Source organism: Otolemur garnettii, unplaced genomic scaffold, assembly GCF_000181295.1.
Source record: "Otolemur garnettii isolate 467f Iridium unplaced genomic scaffold, OtoGar3 scaffold00006, whole genome shotgun sequence".
NCBI lineage: Eukaryota > Metazoa > Chordata > Mammalia > Primates > Galagidae > Otolemur > Otolemur garnettii.
In genome coordinates, this window is record NW_003852401.1 from 8,775,097 (window position 1) to 8,776,204 (window position 1,108).

Here is a 1,108-nt window from a genome sequence, read left to right on the forward strand (position 1 = left end):
TGTTTGGCGGGTCCGGGCTGGGGATTCGAACCCGCCACCTTAGGTGTACGTGGCTGGCGCCTTAGCCGGTTGAGCTATAGGCGCCGAGCCAGAGGGTGCTTTTTTAAAAAATAAACTATTAAAGTGTAGTTATTTAATTTTCTCACCAGAAATCATTCCAGGATTATTCCGTTTGTTACTCGGAGTGAGCATTATTTACATTTACATTTCTTTACTGTATGCACAGATGATATGCGGACTTTAACATTTTGTCTGTCTCTATTTTTGAAGGTTCGGTCTTTGTGGGCTTCAGTGAATGAAACACTTACGTTTTTGGAAAAAGAGAGAGAAGTTGTTAGTTCAGTCCTTAGCCTTGTTAACCAATATGTTTTAGATGGAACTAACGTTGTTATTAATATTCCAAGCCTCTTACTTGATGAAATTGAGAAACAAATGTGTCAGGTAAGAATTTGACATTAAGGAAGCTTTTGAAAAACTTTTATGTAATTATATGTTGCTTTTCTTGCAATTGCTTTTACTACTTTCAGAATTTATTTTTGTGAGTATATCTACTAAAGCCTTCATGAAGGGTACTGTTAAAGGTTTGTGTATTTACATATATCAGTTATTAGTCGTCCATACTATAGTGTAGAGAGTATGAAGTTTTTTTTCCCCTTTGTAGAGACAGTCTCACTTTATTGTCCTTGGTAGAGTGCTGGGGTATCACACAGCTCACAGCAACCTCCAACTTCTGGGCTTAGGTGATTCTCTTGCCTTAGCCTCCCAAGCAGGTGGGACCACAGCCACCTGCCACAGCGCCTGGCTATTTCCCTGTGGCAGTTTGGCTGGGGCCAGGTTTGAACCCACCACCCTCAGTATATGGGGCTCGTGCCCTACCCACTGAGCCACAGGCACCGCTCAAGAGTATGAAGTTTTTTACTAGGAAGGTGATCCTGTACTAATTCTTTATAAATTCTCAAAGAGAACAATAGCAATCTCCTGATCTCCCAACATTTTTAAAAACGTCTTTTATCTTTTTTTTGAGACAGGAGCCTCAAGCTGTCCCCCGGGGTAGAGTGCTGTGGCATCACAGCTCACAGCAACCTCCAACTCCTGGGCTCAAGCGAGT

The 1,108-nt window shown here is 41.9% G+C and overlaps 1 protein-coding gene across 1 annotated transcript in view; it reads left to right on the plus strand.

The window, feature by feature from the left end:
• The window catches only part of HAUS6 (HAUS augmin like complex subunit 6), a 46,757-nt gene that overhangs the window by 23,583 nt on the left and 22,066 nt on the right, over positions 1-1,108 (plus strand). The window contains exon 7 of the mRNA XM_023508931.1: positions 271-441. Within this exon, the coding sequence (XP_023364699.1) occupies positions 271-441 (171 nt within the window). The remainder of the gene's footprint in view (positions 1-270; positions 442-1,108) is intronic.